Genomic DNA, 19,461 nt, shown 5'->3' with positions numbered 1-19,461 from the left:
GCAATCTGAACACTGTCTCCTTCTGTGTATGCATTACTACAATTTTTAATTACTCAATCAAATACCATTTTGCAGATAATATGACATAACAGCATGACAGGAATTCTTTGAAATTATGGCTTGTCTACATGGGAAGTTACTGCCATAAAAAGACAAGGGTATAAATCTCGGTGCACCAGCTTGCTATATGGCAACATCCCATATGGACACTGCTATAGCATGCTAAGCCCCACTCCAGGACTTTCACACCCTGACGCAATCCCTTAGGAAACTTTCTGTTTCATTCTACTCATTTTCAAAAATGACTGAATCATCCCTGCTGAAAATACAAATATCACTTTCAGGAAGTAGCCATGCTGGAAAATTTCAGCCTGGAAGACAATTGTTTTAGAAATGTTCAAGCTAACGAAATCAGAGTTAGAATAGGAACCTGAATGCAACCTTAACGATGGCAGTTGTTGCTGCGCCCACTATAATAAATCTGAACATATCTGATCCATTGAAAAATATAGTCAGTCACATATTTTATTTTTATAATAGTGCAACCATAATTATAAGAAAGGAAACAGACTTATGCTTTATCTTTTTAATCTTTTTGAGTTTTAAAAGACTGTCATTTGTTGGCTATTATTTATAAATTATCTAATGTGAATTATAAAGGATAACAACACAAAATTAATTCACTTTAGCCAAACTCGAAAGTCTTCAGCTAATTAATAGTTTTATTTCTATTTATTGTTTCTTTCCTCCAAGATATATTGTGAGGTTGATTTTCTAAGTCTAATCCTGAACAATAACATTATCTTAATTGGTAACAATAATATTATCTTAATTGGCACTGTGGTAATACAAATTAATAAAATAAAATAATAATAATAATAATAATCTCAGATGCAGCTTCCCTGGATATATTTTAAGCAGAAATAGATCTGTTTCTTCATGGGTTGTGGGTTTAAAACATACGCAATTTTGACCTTTAAACTGGCTGCAATTTTTTGAATTTAAATGAAAAAAAATTGGAAGTGATATTTATCACAGTGATGGGGTTAGCTCCACCTCTTTCCCCTTCCTGGTCTCTCTGACTGCACCACCTCAGGTGCAAGTTATCATGCCTTTATCTATCGCCTTTAAGTATGCTGGAGTGAAATTATGTAATTCGCCCACTCTTAGACCAAGCCCTTGCTACTGTACTGGATATATCAACCGTCCTTACCCAGCAGGAACAAGCTAGTCTTGGCACCTGCAGTTATTTCCATTCAGGAGTCTGTGACCACTGGTATACAGGGACAAAACAGCCTTCTTAAAACCAAATCATTATTTATTTTAGCAGTACAGACTAAGCATTGAGAGAAAAAGGATTTTCATAGATTCCAAGGCCAGAAGGAACCATTGTGATCACCTAATCTAACCTGTATAACACAGGCCACAGAATTTACCAAAAATAATTCCTAGAGTAGATCGTTTAGAAAAACATCCAATCTTGATTCAAAAATGTCAGTGTTGGAGAATTTAGCACGACTCCTGGTAAATTATTCCAATGGTTAATTAGCCTCACTGTCAAAAATTTACACCTTATTTCCAGTTTGAATGTGTCTAGATTCAACTTCCACCTATTGGATCATGTTATACCTTTCTCTGCTAGACTGAAGAGCCCATGTATACTTACAGATGTAATGAAGCACCCCTTAACCTTCTTTATGTTAAGCTAAATAGATTGAGCTTCTTGAGTTTATCACTATAAATCATGTTTTCTAACCCTTTAATCATTCTCATGTCTCTTCTCAGAACCCTCTCCGATTTATCAACAGTCTTACTGAATTGAGGGCATAGTATTCCAGCAATGGTTGCACTAATGCCAAATACAGAGGTAAAATAACCTCTTCTCTAATCCTACTTGAGATTCCCCTGTTTATGCATCCCAGGATCATATTAGTTCTTTTGACCACAGCATCATACTGGGAGCTCATGTTCAGCTGATTATTCACCATGACCCTCAAATCTTTTTCAGCATCACTGCTTCCCGCAGGTGAAGTGGAGTATGGGGTGTGTTGGGTTGGCTCACAGTTGAGCAATGTGGGAGATGGATAAAATCCTACATTTCTTTCTTATTCATTTAGCAAGTACTAATTATTGACAAGCATTCTGAACGGACATCAGCCTCCACTTGTAATATAACACTGTACAGTTTGATTCAAAAGGTTCTCTTGTTAAAAAAAACAAACTTTGACATATAACCTGTTTCTATTTTCTGCTCATATTTTTCAGTATTATTAAGCCTGTGGGCATACAAGCCACAAAAGCTGTTTCAAGCCAAGGTGTATGTACATTATAGGGTTTGTGGCAAAATACCTTGTTCGCCTCAGTAGGCTCAGTCCTTTCTAGCCTTAGAGACTCAGGTTTGGGGCAAGGCGAATCCTTATAGGTGGCACAGGCTCCTGCTACTCCTCTCCTCAGTCAGTCCCTTGTCCTTGTTTTCCTTCCCTTCTGGGGAGGAAGTGCAGCCTCCCTACTGGGAAGGTTTGGTGCCTTGCCGTAAACAGCCTACTGGCAGCTTCCCTGCTCCTCTCACTCTTCTCCTCCTTCCACTCAGGGGAGGGTTTAAAAAGGTCTCAAGTAGTTGGAGTCAGCTGAACCTAATTGGTTCCCTAGCAACCCCTTTCCTAGCTGAACCTTATTGCCCCATGGTTATCTTTTCTCAGTGGCCAGGGAGGGGCCTTTTAATCCCCTGGGACTAATTACTACCCCCCTTTTGTAGCTGTTTGTCCTGGGTTTACCACAGGTTGTAGACCTGATTCAGTAAAGTACTTAAGAATGTGTTTAACTTCAGGTACATGCAAAAATCCCATTAAAGTCAATAGGATTTAAAAATGTGTCTAAAATTAAGAACATGCTTTAGTGCTTTACTGAACAGGGAAAGAAAAGAGGATAGAGATAGTATGACTTAAGCACATGCTTGAATACTTTTGCTGAATCGGGGTCTTGCAGACAACCAAACGTTAAATCCAACCTGCTCAAAAACTGGCGTTTATAAAAATATTTCAGTCTCAAGTAAAGATCATAAAGCACAAAACCATAAAAGAGAAAGCCATGGAAAGTCTATCTTCTTCCAAGATGACTACAATATGAAGAGTAATACCAACTTAGCAAAGGAAAACTATCAAAATGACATGGGAATAATCTGACCCTGAATCTGCATCCTGTGAATGAGTCAACAAAAGACATGAATACAATTTAAATGTCAAACTGTTAACAGTTTATTTGATTTCCTCCTAATCTGTATTGGCAGTTTTTAGGATCAGTCAGTTTGCACAGCTTTATAAGGAACAAGTCAGCATTTTAATGCTTAAAAAAAAATCTACAGAAGGGCTGTAGGTGGACGTGGGTGTGTGAATGAAGAACATGAACACATCATATATTTACAAACTCCACACCCATTATTCACTTGGGTAATTTCTCCATGCTTACCATTGCCAAAAATCACAACACTGTGTGTATCCTTTTCTTCCAATACCTCTGTTAAAGAAACCAACCCTTTTGCAAAATGATACTAATAAGAAGCCTTAAAATATTAGTATTTCATATCTGCTATTCTATTTTTACATATTTGCTCCAGGCTCTTTATCTCTGTTTTCAATGGTAAATTCTTTAATCCTACATACTACGTGGTTATGTCTAGTCTTCTCAACCACTGAAAAATTCTTATCTTCATCATCAAAATATAAGAATATCTGGTGCAATACAGATCCTCAGATATGTACAGTATATTTTTTATAAAATCCCATTATAAACTGTTACATTTATTCTTTGGAAAAATTTGTTCTACAGAAATTTAAGTCTTTGATGCAACTATGAAGCACAATTTGGCACATATCCTTGAAAGTAAATAAGGAAGTGTTATTTATTCCTTCTTATAACACAAAAACTAGGGGTCACCAAATCAAATCAATAGGCAGCAGTTATAAAACAAACCAAAGGAACAGGTTTCAGATTTTTTCACACAACACACAGTCAGCCTGTGGAACTCTTGGCCAGAGGATGTTGTGAAGGCCAAGACTATAACAGTTTTCAAAAAAGAACTAGATAAGTTCATGGAGAATAGGTCCATCAGTGGCTATTAGCCAGGATGAGCAGGGATGGTGTCCCTAGCCTCTGGTTGCCAGAATGGATGACGGGGCATGGATCACTTGATGATTACCTGTTCTGTTCATTCCCTCTGGGGCACCTGTCATTGGGCCACTGTCAGAAGACAGGATACTGGGCTAGACGGACCTTTGGACTGACCCATTATGGCCGATCTTATGTTCTTAAAGACACCCAATGAGTGCCTTATGTGGAAGCAAATCATAAGATTAGGGGACTCTGGGACACAAAATACACTACCTCACAAATCAATGGGCCAGACTGAGTCAGTAATTACTTTTGCAGATTCCCCTTCTGGGCTGTAAAAGACTCCTGACAAAACTACTCCCGCAGAGCCTTTGTGCTGCCCGTGAAAGGGCCAATCACAATTTGAGACACGATTTTTTCCTTTGAGAAATTTTAAATAAAAATGCATCCCTAAATTCATGGATAAAGATATGCTACACCATACAAAACAATTAATATATTTCCTTGTGTTAAGCATCCCATGTTGATAATTGGGAAAGGAGTGTGACCTAGGGAATATAGTATTGGACTGGGACTCATGAGACCAGCATTTTATTCCCTGCATTGCCACCAGCCAGCTGGATGACCTTGGGCAAGTCACTTTGGCCTCTCTTTGTGTCAGTTTTCCCATCTCCAAATAGGGATAAGGATACCTTCTTTGTAAAGTGCTTAGAGATCTATTGTAAAGTGCTTAGAGACAGGGATAAAATAAACTCCCATTGACTTTAATGGGGCCAGGATTTCACCCCAGGTCTTTCCTCCCCAAAGCCATTTCAGAACTAGGTATAATTATTTATTATTAAAGTTATGAAACGTTTCAATAGATTAGGTTTACCTTTCATGAGAATCATTTAATAGCTATTTTTCACTATTTTACATTATTCTGTCAAGCTGTAGCAAAAATATTGGGAAAGTCTTCATGGTACCCTAATTGTATAGACAGCATTCGAACAACAGAGTTTAAAATGTAACTGATATTTTAGAGCCTGAAAAGCTTTGGCATTAAAACTCAAAGTTCATTCAAGGTCTCAAGATGTCATTGCATTTTCTCTAAGTAGGAACTGGTGCCTCTATAATTTAACATTTTTGTGCAAACTTTAAAAAAGTAAGTCCAGCTAGGTTATGCAAGATGATTCAATATCATTATCTCCCTACATGGAGGAAACACAATGAAGCATCACTAGCTCCGTCAGAGAAGGAGAAAAATAAAAAAAACCATTTCATTGTCACTGAAGCTCAGAGTGTGCCTTCTATCACCTTTCTTATATCAAATAATACGGTTCTTTTGAAATATAGTGTTAGCATTTCTCTTAAAGAAAAGGTATTTAGAGCACAAATAAGTGAACTGATGCAGAAAACAATAATGAAATCACACTTACATGGCTTCTTGGGACATTTGTGACATTTGTTAAAGCCCCAGGAAGTACCCACAGTTCCACAGCAGTCTTCTTGCTTTGATAGGCCAGGGAGCGCTTTACCACACTGGAATAATTAAGTAAAGAATATTCAGGTTAGTGTTACTGTAAGATGCTCCCCTCTAGAACACTGCTATATTACATAATCATCTTGGGTAAAACTCACCCATCTGCAGAGGCCCACTGAAGACTCATTGAAGCCCTCAGTGGAACTTAAATAGTGCACTGGCCTTGAGCTAGTCCTCTTTGTGGGGGTGAGCAGGTTCAGTTTTAAAACATTTTGTTTCAGTATTTTTTCCCCTTCAACTTTCAGAACAAAAACCAGTCACTGAAAGAGTGAGTATATTTCCAAGCTAGTAATTCTTCATTGGCAGTAACTCCTTAAATTTTGCTTTATAAAAATCTGCCCCTGCACTTTTTCAAAAGGTATATAAATCATCTCAAATACCTTTCCCATTATTCTTTTAAAGAAAGGGACAAGAAAGTATTATCATGATTTTTAAATGTCATTTCCTATTTCATTTTTAAAATACAAATACCCATATTACCACAAGTTGTACCTAATGTTTATGACTGGTTACTGAAATTGTAAAATTATATTGAAAGAGTCTAGTATTTGTAAACTGAAAGAGAATTTAACATAAGTAAGACGATTGGGCAAAAAAGGTAAGTGATGCCTATCTATTTTTACTTGTGACTCTTTAATCATGTAAGCAATTGGCCCACTCTTGCAGTGCTTACTGAGGCAAAAATCTCATTTATTTCAAATGGTGTTTTGTCTCGAATAAGGAAAACAGGATCCTACATTAGTACCCTATATTAGTAAATATGTTAACACTTTAACAATTGCCAAGCTTAAATGTACCTCCTTGATGGTTGATATTTTTCATTTTGCAAGGCAAAGGCAAGTAAAATGGATTTTCTGTCTAGAGAATGGATACAGAAAGATGTGTACACCTGCTGTGTACCTGAAGAGTATCAATTAGGTGTAAAACAATTCTGCAACATGGAACCTGTGCCACCCTGAGCCATCTCTTCAAGCTAAAATAGGTGAGTTCCACACCAATAGAACAGCCCAAAAGTTAAGAATTGTGGAGCTACTTAGAAATGTCACTATAGAAAACTGGAGATTTTCTCTTCTCAGTGCTTTCAGTCTAGATGGGAGAATGGGGCCCTAAAACACCATAACCTGCTAGAAGAATGCCTGGAGAAATACTGCAGCCCTAGTCTCTTTAATGACTATTCTCATAGTTTGTGCATCTATTGTACTCAGTAACTAGATTACATCTGCCGCTGAAGCATAGGCACGGGAAGTAGGGGTGCAAGGGGTTCTGCAGCACCCCCAGGTTTTATGTGGAGCAGCTGTCCCTGTCCCCAGGGCTCCACTCCCCACCTTGGGTTCCGGGGGCTGGCCCTGTGCCCTGCTCCCCAGCCACTGGCTCCACACATAGAGCCTGGTGGTGCTTCCCACGCCTACGCCCTGCTCCCAGCCCTCTGCCCGCACTCCGCTCCTCAACCCCTCACCTGGGGCTTGGGTCCTGGCCACTGGCCCCACTCCCTGGCCGCTGGACCTGTGCCCGGGGCCAGGGTCCCACTCCCGACCCCGTGCTCTGCTTCTAAGGCCCCAGTTGCCTGCCCTGCTCCCCGGCCACTGGCCCTGTGCCCGGCCCCCTGCTCCCGGGGCCCCCCACTCGGCCCCACAGCTTGGCCCCGCACGTGGGGTCCCAGCTGCCGGTCCCTGTCCAGGGCTCCGCTCCTGCCCCCAAACTCACCCCCAGCTGTGGCCTCAGCCCCCTTTCCCCAGTCCGGTTTCCCCCTCCAGGAGACACAGCCCTCCTCCCCGCCTCAGTTCGGGGGGGCGGAGGGGGGGACAGGGGTAAGGGTGCTGGCTTTCAGCACCCCCACTACTAAAAATGTTCCAGCACCTCTGCACTGGAGGAAACAGACTTTAAAATTTGTCAGTTGAAAGACAGGAATAAAATAAACTCCGATTCACTTTAACGGGGCCAGGATTTCACCCCAGGTCTTTCCCCCCCAAAGCCACATGCAATCCTGGGGATATCAGACTTAACCGTACATGTTAAAAGGGATTAAGCTTTTATTTAAATAGGGTTAGAGTTTTTGTGACATACCAAGGGGTCCGGTAGGCTGGGGGTGGGGGGAAATGCCATCTCTCCACAATGCCTCTCTGAGAGGATAAAATTATGTACTGAAACTTGCTACATCTTAGTCCGAATTGCCCCAACTCTTAGAGCTCACTCAACTAGACAGCTTTCATAATATTTCCTTCTAGTGCAGCCCTAAACATTTACAAGGCCTTCTATTCACACCTGAATACAGCACTACTCCCTTGACCTGGCATCCCAGTCTAACACACTGTTTGGAAGGGCAGTGTTCCTGTTCAACTAGATCTGTTCAGCCTGACTTCCTGGAGACTGCACTACTCTCGCAAAACTCAAAACAGTTGCTTACTAGTAACTGGACTTCTTTGTGAATATTTCCTATGCATATTTATACTTATATTCTTCTCCCCCACCTCCTGCCTTTCCCTTCTTCCTCAGTTCCACTACTTTTCTGGTCTCTGAGCTTTAGTGGGAGGAATCAAGGTGGTTGAGACTGCACCTCCCCTTATGACCTCAGACAGTGAGCATTTGGTGCCATGAGGGGTACGTATGTGGCACCTAATAGGCACAGTTTTTCTAGAAGGATCCAATCTCCTGCGGCATCAAAAAGACATCCCAACAGTGTGCATCGTGCACAGGCAATACTTCAGAAGCAGCTTTTGTTTTGTTTGTTGGTTGTTCCCCCCCCCCCCCAAATATGAAATATATCATTTAACCACATTAAACTGAAGAAAGAAAAAACCCAAACAAATCAACAAAACATAAGGATTAAAAAATAAAATGTAAAGCTCACTCTTAGTTTAGGTGTGGTGCTGTAGCATTTGTACTGTACTGAAGATCATGATCTCAGTGGTCATAATGGTTTCAAATTTCCATATAAAAACCATGAGCAAGAATAAAGATTCCAAATTCTGAGTCATCTGGCAACTGTGGTTTACAATCCTATCAATAAATACTGCCAACAATTTAAGATCTTGCTCCTATCACATCTATGATGAATTGAAGCTTGAAGAATCAGTGGTAATTTGATTAGCATCCAGCCACTTTAGGAACTGACATCAAGGGAAGGCATCTGCCATGTGGGGCTCCTCAGCTCCATATAAATGGTGCTCCAGATTTGCATGATTTAGGACACGGGTGGGGAACCTATGGCCCAAGGGCTGGATCTGGCCCATTGGTTAATTTCATCCAGCCTGCAGCACCCCCCTTGGGGGGAAGCCCCAAACCTCTGTGCCTCCTCCCCCCACACCCGGGTGGGTGAGTGGCCCATGATTGATTTTTTTCTGTGGGTCAATGGCTCGTGACAGAAAGAAGGTTTCCCACCCTGCATTTAGGACATAGGCAGCAGGGGAAGGTGGTAGCCATGCAGAGCTTCTAAAGTAGGCAGGCGTGTACTCTGGCTTATGAGCTCTGATGTTCCTGTTTCCTCCAACATAGTGCTTCAGATCCTTCCAACACTCATGGCACCGCATGCCCGGTTTCCCAGCCAGCCACACTTTCCAGAAAGGCTCTCCTCTTTCACAGTCTGAATCTCACAGGAGTGAAGCTCCATTTCAGTGGGGCAAAAACTTGGATTGGAGCCTCACCCTCCCTAGAAGTCTCACCCTGCTCCCCAACAGATAATTCTTTAACCCTCTCTATCTCAGGTTCTGAGACACAAACAATAGGTGGGTGACTGCCCTGGGGAGACCCCAGAAATTCCCCATCTGTCACTGCTTTCAGTGCAGCTCTGCTACATAAATCTAGCCCTAATTTAAGTTGCAAGCCTTTAACGTGCACACTGTGCTTTGAATAGATTCCATTAATGGGGCATCAACTTTCATTATGCTTTAAGACCGACACTTTTTAACATTTATACATGTGTATCTTTAATTTTTTTATATCACTTATACTTTGCATAATTAAAGAAAGTGCACAGTATTCCCACTGTTAGTTTAGATTCTGCTGGTGCACAGAGGTTGCAAGAGCCACATCACTTTGTTTCCCTGTGTGCATTTCAGCCACAATCCTAGTCTTTGCATGAGTTGGGTGCTGCTGCCAGTGACAAATTCCCCAAAAGAACTAGAGAGATGGCAAGACCACACCCGCCTCTGCCTCCCCAGCACAGCTGAACCAGTACACCAAGGAATAAATGGAGCTCCTGTTAAAGCATAGTAGAGATCCCAATCTGGCAAGAAGTCCCACAACAATCACAATTATTCTGTTTGAAATCATCAGGATGCCTCCTAGGACTCCTACTGCCATGTGCCCCCTTTGCAACACCCTTTTGTGGGCTGTTACTAATAAGTCACAGTATCACCATTAATAAAGTGATACTAACTGATTGATCCTGGCTGAAATCCATGGGCGCTCAGCCTGAGGAATAACTAATGATTTCAGGATTCAGCTTAAAGACTTATCTTTCACATACCACAATAGCAAATACTCCAGAGTGAACAGATACACTGTCAAGCATTCTGAAAACTTTTCAATGGGCATAGACATTGGGCTATTATACCTTTCTTTCCCCCAAATGGACATCAGACTAATAGACCCCAAATTTACTGAATCATATTACTGATATAATGACCAAACAACATACTGGCTATCTGAATGACAGGTTGTTAAAAAGAATATCATCATCCAATATAACACTGGCTCAGTAACAGGCATTGTCTCATAAGAAGAGTAGAGAGAAACTTAAATACTTCCAGACTTTCTAAAAGGACTTGTAAAGAATTTGTTTTGGCTTAAGCAGAACATTCTTTACAGGCAAGTAAAAATTATCCAGCTTTCTTTTATTTGAGTAATTAAAACAGTGTTTGGTGTTTTTGGTATCTGATACATCTTTAATCCTCTGATATTTCAGGGTATTGATTTTGCAAAGAATCTATTGTGGATGAAGCATTATATCCTGTAAATGGATCCACACTGATTTTCTGACAGTCTATTTGTTTAAAAGCTTCTGAAGCCAAACCATGAGCCTCAAGGAATTCCAGACAACTATTTTCTATTATGAGTTGGTATTTTTAAGACTACTTGCAAGAAAAAAAGTTTTTAAAAGTGCTCTGAAAAAAGAAAAAGTACTAATGTGTGAAACATCTGATTTTACTTTACTTTTTTTTAAAAAGAATTTGTCAAATTACAATATGGCAGGTATTTGCTATAACTGTTGAGCAATGAAAACCTATATTCTTTCACTTCCATAGGAAATGTCTGTAAAATCTGAAGTACAGTATGGTCATTTATGTTGCTTAATAAACAAGCTATCTTAATGTTTGACAAAATGGCACATTACTAAGGCCATGTTTCCATATTAATCCCTGATACATCTACAACCATATCATACATCATTTACATGAAAGCACTATGAATGGATTAGTTTATTCACTAATAACTATCAATATACATTAAAAGCTGTTTTATCCGGCACTTCACCGACCAGAAAGGTATATAAACCAGCATTTCTAATCTTCACTGAACGTCTGGTTTAATAGTCTGGTTGGCGTGGGGCCGGCAGGTTGTGGGGCATGGGAGGGAGTGTGGAGCGTGGGCTCTGGGAGGGAGATGGGGTGTGGGAGGGGCTGTGGGGTGCCAGATCCATGGGCCACTTACCTCAGGCAGCTCTGTGCAAGTGGCAATCTATCTCAGCTGCTCCTAGGCGGAGGTGCGGCAGGCGGCTCTGCGCACTGCCTCTGCCTGCAGATGCCACCCTCGCAGCTCCCACTTGCTACAGTTCCCAGCCAATGGGAGTTGCAGAGCCAGCGCTTGGGGTGGGGCGGCAGCAGCACGCAGAACTGCTGGCCATGCCTCCGCCTAGGAGCAACCAGGATAGGTCGCCGCTTGCGGGGAGCCACCCAAGGTGAGCATCTGGCCGGATCCAGCACCCCGCACCTCCTCCCGTGGCCCAAGCTCCCTCCCACACCCAAACTCCCTCCCAGAGCCCATGCCCCACTACCCCTTGCGAGCCCCAACGCCCAGACCCGTATCCCCTCCCACACCCAAACTCCCTCCCACTTAATTAACTGGCATTTTACCTGTCCCCCTCTTTCCCCCAACATACCTGATAAAACAGCTTTTACTGTACTTTGCTGCCCTGATCACAAACAGATCTGTTTTGTGCTTTATTTAATACTTGCAGTTGGGAAAAACATGTTAGTGACTCAAGTCCAGTTTCTACAAATACTTATGCATATGCTTTTTTTTATGCCCAAGGTCAATGGGACTACTAATTTGAATAGAGTTAAGCATATGCATAAGTTTTTGCAGGGACAGGGCCTGTGTCACAACCCATCCTCTGAACTTTGCCAACTTATAAACTTTTCTAACTGCCACAGTCTGTTTATTCTATACTTCTCTAAGTCCAATACTTAAAGATGGGGGCCACCTCAGTCCTAAATACATACATCTCATATGAAATCACTTCTGAAAAAAAATGGTTTATTAAAATGCTTCCATAAAGTAATTTCTTTGGGATATTTATCAAGTACACGTTTACTTTCTTCAGTCATAATAATAATTTAAATAATTCAGTACTCCCTTGAGAAAACATTGGTCATGTTGAAAACTGACGATAACTTATAATTCCCAATGAAGTCTTCAGTAAGATTATTTTTTATTTATTTTCATTTATGTACACATCCTTTCCTCTATATGCCTCTTATTTTTAAAAATGCAATGATCCAGTAGATTAATACAGTAAGAACTCCAACTCAAGCACCCTTGCTGATCTCAACTATAGCAGATCCATGGGTCCTACACATGGTGGTGTACTGCCTCCAGTGCACTAAATGCCCCAATAGTAACTACCTGGGTGAAACCAGACTCGTTCTTGAATGAACTCACACAGGAAAATGATCAAAGACAAAAACACCACATCACCTGTGGGTGAACACTCTTCACAAAGCAACCACTCCCTATATCTGACCCATCAGTCCTCATCCTCAAAGGAAACCTGCACAACACTTTCAAACAACAAGCCTGGGAGCTTAAATTCACATCTTTGCTAGACACTAAAACTCATGGACTGAATAGAGACACTGGACTTATGGTTTATTACAACAATTTATAACCCACTAACAACCCTCCCACCATCCGCTTTCCACCCCTCCTTCCCTTTCCTCCCCTCCCTATGACTGAAAGGAGGTCAATGGACCACTTCACCTTGAATGGTTCCTTGAAATACATTTGAACTACTTATGCTAAACAATCTGTTCCATCTTGTATTTTGCTGTGACAGTCTGATGGCTTGTCTTCATGTACAATGCTGCAGCTGCATCGCTGTAGTGCTATGGTGAAAACCCTACTATGCCAACCCTTCTCTTGTCGGCATAGTTAATCCTCATCCCCAAAAAGCACAAACTATGATGACGGAAGAAGTTCTACATGGGGGGGTTAAATCAGTATAACTACATCACTCAGGAGCGAGGATTTTTCAAACCTCTGAGTGACGTAGTTATACCAGTATAGGTCTGTAGTGTAGACCTGGCCTCCGTAAGTTTCCCAGACCTGAAGAAAAGCTCTGGGTAAGCTCAAAAGCTTGTTTCTCTCACCTGCAGAAGTTGATCCAATAAAAGATATTACCTCACCCACCTTGTCTCCCTAATATCCTGGGACTGACTTGTATACAACAACACTGCATACAGCAGCATGGTATGCAAACAGGGACAGACTTTCAGATCTGCAGCTGAAGGCTTATAAGTCAAAACAAACACTATAAATTCCACACCATACTTAACAGATAACCAGGGCAGATCCAAAAGCACTGTCATGTGCTTGAATTTGTTGCAGAATACATTCAGCCTGCTAAGTTGTTTCAACTACATATTTTCCTTTAAACAGGAAAACGGTTTGTTTTGTTGTTGTAGTTTGGAGTGTGTTGTGTGGACTTTGTTGGGTTTTTTAAGTCACAGAGCAGCCCACCAGAAACTGAATGGCTGTGATTTATGTAAAAATCTACATTCAAAAAATCCTGTTCAAAAGGCTAGACTACAACTTATTAATCAGAGAAGATATGGGAATTCCCCTGGTTTAGTCAAATACACAACAGCCAACTTCTCCTTCGTGCTTCTTAACATTGTTTTTTATTTATATTGTGAATAATAATTCTTCTTTATTTACATTTAACTGGAAAGAAATCAAATCAATTTTGGGATAGCTATTTTTTTTAGACAAAAGCCTTAAAACTAGAACATACTTATTTAAATATCAGCATTTGTAGCAATATTAGAAATATCTCTCATAAAGATTTAAAGTGGCATATGAGAGAAATCTATACATAAATCTTGACAAATCATAGGCACCTGTGTGAATATATATTCCGTCTACACTGAAATGTTCCATAACAATTTAAATGCACATTAATCATAGGTAACATTAATAGGATTCACATTAGCAGTACAAACTTTGTGTGCGTCACTGACACAATAAAATTATTTTGGGAAATAACACGATATTCTGTGTCACAGTAAAGACATATTATTAGAATTAAAATGAAAAGCAGTGGAGGCGGTGAGACGGAGTTAAAGAAATGAAACATAATGTTACTTGTTTGCTTGGTTTATAAATAGGACTGAGTGGACCAATGCTCTAAGCTGACAGACTCTTGGCTTCCAGAAAGATTCAAGAACAGGTATTGATTTGACCAATACTCTTTATGACATGGAACTAGCAGTGTCTGGACTACAGATGAATTACTGTTAGTTTCTGACATATGTGCAACAATGTTTCTGATGCTGATAAAGTATTTGGCAACAAGAAATGTTTCTTTTTGAGATAGTACTAAGGACCTCTAATGGAACGAATACTATGAAATCTTCCAGAAAAAATACTGACTCGGGGTTCCATTCTGAAAAAATTAAAGGCAGTGGGGATGAGTGAACTGACTTTGAAAAAGTAAGAGCTAGCCAGAAACTAAACTCTTTCTCTATACCCAAGTTTTAAAATATTATAATAATAATCCTATTTCTACAGGTGCCCATCAGCCCACCTTTGTCTCCTCTTCCCAATGATCAGGACACAAAAATACACAACAAAACAATATATACCTAAAAATATATCACTCTGAATCCTGGGGGCTGTCATCATTTTTTATTCTCTCCCGCACCGGCTCATCTCTTTTCTCTGACCCCTATGAGGGCTTCTGCCTTTGCTTATAGTCCTTTGTAGGCTCTAGGTGGTTAGGCACCAGGCGGGTTTGGCAGTCTGGGTTGGGGTTGGGCCAACTGCATGTTCTAATATTGCACGCTCTGGGCTTAAATGTGTAAAATACATTCTGGGTATCTCTGGCCTGGGTAAGGCCAGAGTAATTGGGATTTGACTACAGCAGCTAGCCCAGGCCTCGTGAAGACTGCTACTTGTAACTGAGATCCATGAAAGAAATACCAAAAAAGGTAAGGTGAGCAGGAATGTGTTGGGGAGGGGGGAGAACCATGGGAGGGGTGGGAAAAAAACAGAGTGACAAGAATCACTGGCCTATGCCTGGGAGATCATCTGATTATATTCAACAAGGAAAGAGGGAAGATCAGGATCAGTTTAGACACAATCAGAAGGAAAGAAGGAGAGAGATGTGAAAAAGTTTGGACAAATTCAGGTAACTCTGAATAAATTCTATCTAAAATGAGACTCTTATGTTGCACACTTAGACTCTTATGTTGTCTTGTTTGTGTAGCCTAACTTCACACACAAGACAAGTCCCCCAGTACAGCTCTGAGATTCAAGACAGTTTACTTAAAATAGTAATTTTATAAATCAGATTAATAGAACACTTTTTACCCGTGCTAAAAGCAGAGAATAGAAATGGAAAGATAAGGAAGATCCTACACTAACTTGGTTGATTTGCCTAGAAGGGACCACACATACATTTCTTCCGTCTCTTTTGCAGACAGTAAAATCACCCCTGATCTCAGAATAATGAATAAAGTTTTTTAGAGTACTAAAGCCAACTATGCAAAGCCACTCTGCAAGAAAATACACAAACGCTGACAATTGTTAAGCAAAGCAAGAATACAGAAATTATCCAGCGCAGACTCAAGTATTTTAACTGAGGACTTATTACATGCTAGTATTAATAAAGAAAACTCAGTTTGAAAACCTCCAGGGACATATAGAGAGGCCCTATCACATTTACCAAAGCAAATATTGAATAAATAAAAAATAAATGGCTCCTTTTAGATTACAGACCTGTCTGACCCTAACAAATTTATGTTAGGTCCTAGTGTCTGCTTTTGGCTCCTTTGAAAGTTGGGCTCTACAATTCCAGCTATAAATTAAATTCTTCAAAACAAAAAGGTTCTCTCAGGCTGCATTAGGCCTTTTTCCCAAAGTTGGCACTAAAAGGATTAATAAAGTTTGGGAGAAACAGGAACATATCTCAGTATAAATTGGGAGGCACTGCCCACGTGCAGGGGTAGTGCAGAGAGGTACTGCTCCTGACCACGGGGAGTACTGAGAAGAATATGGCAGGTTTCAGAGTAGCAGCCATGTTAGTCTGTATTCCCCACACCCCCTCCTCCTCCCCCCGCAGCTCTCCTGCTGGTGATAGCTCACCTTTCCTGATCACTCTTGTTACAGTGTGTATGGTAACACCCATTGTTTCATGTTCTCTGTGTATATAAAATCTCCCCACTATATTTTCCACTGTATGCATCCGACAAAGTGAGCTGTAGCTCATGAAAGCTTATGCTCTAATAAATTTGTTAGTCTCTAAGGTGCCACACGTACTCCTTTTCTTTTTGAGAAGAATATGTCTCAGACAAGCAGAATGCCTTGTGGAGCACCCAGTCATGTAGGGTGAGGGTGCGAGCAGCTACACCAATCTAAGAGCTAACCTCCATTGGCTGGTAAATAAGACACCATAGCACTGGTATGTACCATCTCTTCCCCTCACTGTACACCACAAAAAGAAGAGGGAGGAACAAATTCCTGTGCTCTGTTGCTTGTAATTCTATCTGGCCCTTATGCAGGCCTCAAGTGGACTCGTTATGCCTTCCACTCCAACTACTACAGACAGAATACGGCCCTAATTTGTAAACATAAAATATGCAATGATGGCAAACGAAAAACACATACCCCAGTACAAACATAGCATTTCTACAAGTATAGCATACCCCTAAACTGTCTGAGAAGTGTCGCCTATGCTCCAGGCCTGCACCTTCCTATATTATTTCTGGCACTTAGAAATAAACCATGTTAACAGAGGAGTAAATCTGATAATCAGACAATAATGTAGGGCATGTTTGTCCTCCTTATACTGTATATCATGATAGTGTGAATAAATATAAAATGAATTTGGTCCATATGCCCTTCTCTAAGCTAAACTTAGAGTGGTCCTTAAAATGAGTAGTGCTAAATAGGCCCAAACTAATGACACTCATTTTTCTTCAAATCTTTTTTCTACCTCAGCTTCTACAGTGTCTGCACCTTCACTTTCTTTGCCCAGAAGTAAGTAAAAAACTGTATTTTGTCCTGCACCCTCCCCCGCCTTCTTTTGTTGGAGAAGCATTCACTGCAAAGGCTTCTGCCAAGGCATAATCCAGTTTAGTTGCCCACAGCGGTAAGCAGAAAGATCTGCTAAAAACAAAGTCAGACATGGATCTGTCTGAGATCTGGAGTGGCAGATGCAGCATGGATATACAGCAAATGGATGACTTGTTCCACCAAGATAAGCAAATTTCTTTCTTGCACTGACACTTTCTTATCAACACATTTTGTGAAATGTTTCCGATCACCCGAGTGCATGGCCCTGTGATGTAAAATACACAGCTCTCAAACTTTAAATCTTAGTGCACCTTACAAACTAAACATCAAGTAAGGTTAAGCACAAACACCAACTTGTGGCTGAACTACAGAACTAGCTGGAGGAAGAGGGAGAAGAAAGACCTCCCCGCGCCATGCTCCACTGCCTCCATGAGGGCCCACAAATATGTTTGGCGCTGGGCCCACAAAAGGTTAATCCGGCCCTGCCTGAAAGCCGTATTTCAAGGACGCTGGTATGCAGCAGGAGAAGGCGCTCACTCAGAAAAGAGCAGGAGGTGTGAACAATTAGCACTGTTTTGCAAAACAAAGCTCTACAGGAAGTGTGAAGTGAAATCTCTTTTGGAAAAAAAGAATGTTGAGGCGTTCTTTGCTGATCAATGGAACATTTTTCAGTGTTGTATAATACTGCTTTAAAGCTTCCCATCTCAAAAAATGTTTGCAAATATTTCTTACCTGTGTCCCAATAGTCTCCTGAAAGCAGCGCCCAAGCTGAGTTTTAGCAGAAACAGGAAACACATGAGGAATGGGTTGCTGATGTGGGTAAGTAGAATATCCTTTCTGGGTCTTGTGATATGGAACACCTTGATAAGAGACCTGGGGATGTCCTGGCTGGGGTACTTTCACTTTCTGTCCTGCTGATGTGCTGTCAATTCTTGAAACTTGATGGAACTGTACTGAGGCCTCAGGGGGATGTTTCACATGGATATTCACTACGTTAGGGGGGAACTTCACTAAAATAATTGGAAGAATAAACAAAGAAAAAAGCAGCGAGAACAGATGTTAAACCAAAATACCCAACATCTTCAACAGTTCTTTAGTATTAATGTTTTAATTCAAATTTATATATGACATCCAAAAAAATGAAAAAAAATATACATAAAGCCGAAATATAGAAAAAAGTTAAAATGTAGAGTGTGTGGTTTAGAATGGAAGAGAATTCAAACTCTTTGTACAGAAAAGTAAGACTCTATAGAAAACAATATTAAAAACTACAGTGTAAGGTAGGTGTCCAGCTGGCTGGTGTGACATTAATATTTGTGGTCAGACTGTGTAAAAAAAATTCCCATTCTAAGTCCCAGAATTCAAACTCTACGATGTTATTTTTGGATACATAGTAAATTTTGTTCTATTTTTTAAATCCATTCTCTCTCTTTGGAACATAGAGAAAGCTTCAGAGTTCATCATTTCATCTTGGTATACTAGCCAAGTCCTGAATTTGCCCATGAAACCATTGATGACCTCCCAAATATCTAAAAAAAAACCACTCCCTTCATTGAACTCTGAATTAAGGATATGTCAAATAAGGAGGGACTACTTTTCAAATACTTGGTTTTTGAATGGAGTTGTAGTTTTAAGTCTGTGCACATAGGTTCAGAATTTCCACTCACTTATTCCAATGTGAACCAAGAGTAACTCTGTTAAAATCAATGGAATTACATGGATATTAAACCAGTCTCACAATCCCAAACCCATTATTGATTTGGGTTCTTAACCTATTTTAAATATTATTTTTATAAAATCTTGGTGTACCTTTAAATCCAATCTTAAATCCACTTTAAGAATTCACAGTTAGAGTAACTCTCTAAGAATAGACTCATCTCCTTACATTTTACAAGTTAAAAATCAAAGAAGGTGAATACTCTTACAATTACTTAGGAGCATCAAAGGGGCTTAGCCTAATGAGGGGAGGGATACTCTCTCTTGCAAAACTCTAAAGTTTTCCATGGGGAAGAGAAGGAGAAGAAGAAATAACCATCTCTGTGTGCCACCCATGCTAAACCCTGCAACCACTGGTGATGATAGGCTAAATGTTGTGGTGAATGAATGTTGTGGTGAATGACCTACTGAAGACTGGATACAATATAGTGTAAAGTAAAACAGTTCTCATGTATTATACACAGGAAAGCTGGAAAGTATAAACAATATTCTCAAATGAAATATAGTTATGTTGTAGGTAGGTATTAAGTATTTTCTCACCTCTAAATTTTGTGTTTCCAAGAAAACAATTTCAGGACTGTTTATGAGCCTTATGTCCATTTGGG

General features: G+C 40.3%; 1 protein-coding gene across 6 annotated transcripts in view; it reads right to left on the bottom strand.

Annotated features, from left to right (window-relative positions):
- Positions 1 to 19,461, bottom strand: part of LTBP1 (latent transforming growth factor beta binding protein 1) — a 375,509-nt gene that overhangs the window by 178,169 nt on the left and 177,879 nt on the right. For all 6 annotated transcript variants that reach the window (XM_073338422.2, XM_073338423.2, XM_073338424.2 and 3 more), the window contains exons 7-8: positions 17,873 to 18,150; positions 5,526 to 5,628 (exon numbers count right to left, since the gene is read on the bottom strand). In XM_073338422.2, the coding sequence (XP_073194523.2) occupies positions 5,526 to 5,628; positions 17,873 to 18,150 (381 nt within the window). The remainder of the gene's footprint in view (positions 1 to 5,525; positions 5,629 to 17,872; positions 18,151 to 19,461) is intronic.

This window comes from Lepidochelys kempii, chromosome 3 (genome assembly GCF_965140285.1).
Source record: "Lepidochelys kempii isolate rLepKem1 chromosome 3, rLepKem1.hap1, whole genome shotgun sequence".
NCBI classification, from domain to species: Eukaryota; Metazoa; Chordata; order Testudines; family Cheloniidae; genus Lepidochelys; species Lepidochelys kempii.
Note: the sequence above shows the minus strand (reverse complement) of the source record. Positions and strands in the feature narration are given on the sequence as shown.